Here is a 629-nt window from a genome sequence, read left to right on the forward strand (position 1 = left end):
GTTTTTTCTTTCTGCCTGTGATCAAATATTTCATGCGGCTCATTTCTGGGTTGCAACCATTCCGTTTAGAACCACTGATTTAAAATGTAAAGTTAGAGTATGTACCTCAACGCTGGGCATACGTCCTGAGAAGTTGGCAGAAGTGTAACCAAATGTGACATTAGCAATAAGTTTAAGGCCAAGCTGCCTGGCATCCAGCAGGCGTAATAGAGCTTTGTCATGTTTGTACGCCTTCATGGACTGCTTCACCATGATCCTCGTCTTCAAGATCTCCTCCAGCATACTTGGCAGGACACCCTTCCGCACTGATGACTGAACACAGAGACTTTGAGTTGAGCTGACTTGGACACAGGCATTGTATGAAAGATATTATTGTAAAATTTACAGTTTTTGCTCTAAAATCTGGCTTGATGAAATGTGTTCAAAGCAACAACCAAAAAAGGCAAATCGAATGTGAATGCACATCTGTTGAAGTTTATATCACTGCATTATATCAATTTCTGTTCATAGAATGACCTTCATGCTGCTTGGTAACCAAAAGCAGAAGAAACATCAACAATGATATTAGCTACATTATTTTAATTATTCATTGAACCCTGGTGTTAATTATCATATTCTTGTGGCTACCG

General features: G+C 39.3%; 1 protein-coding gene across 1 annotated transcript in view; it reads right to left on the minus strand.

The window, feature by feature from the left end:
• Window positions 1-629, minus strand: part of LOC107569208 (DNA polymerase zeta catalytic subunit-like) — a 111,230-nt gene that overhangs the window by 21,995 nt on the left and 88,606 nt on the right. Inside the window, exon 22 of the mRNA XM_016255229.1 lies at window positions 106-341. Within this exon, the coding sequence (XP_016110715.1) occupies window positions 106-341 (236 nt within the window). The remainder of the gene's footprint in view (window positions 1-105; window positions 342-629) is intronic.

This window comes from Sinocyclocheilus grahami, unplaced genomic scaffold (assembly GCF_001515645.1).
Source record: "Sinocyclocheilus grahami isolate Dianchi unplaced genomic scaffold, SAMN03320097.WGS_v1.1 scaffold1323.1, whole genome shotgun sequence".
Taxonomy (NCBI): Eukaryota; Metazoa; Chordata; class Actinopteri; order Cypriniformes; family Cyprinidae; genus Sinocyclocheilus; species Sinocyclocheilus grahami.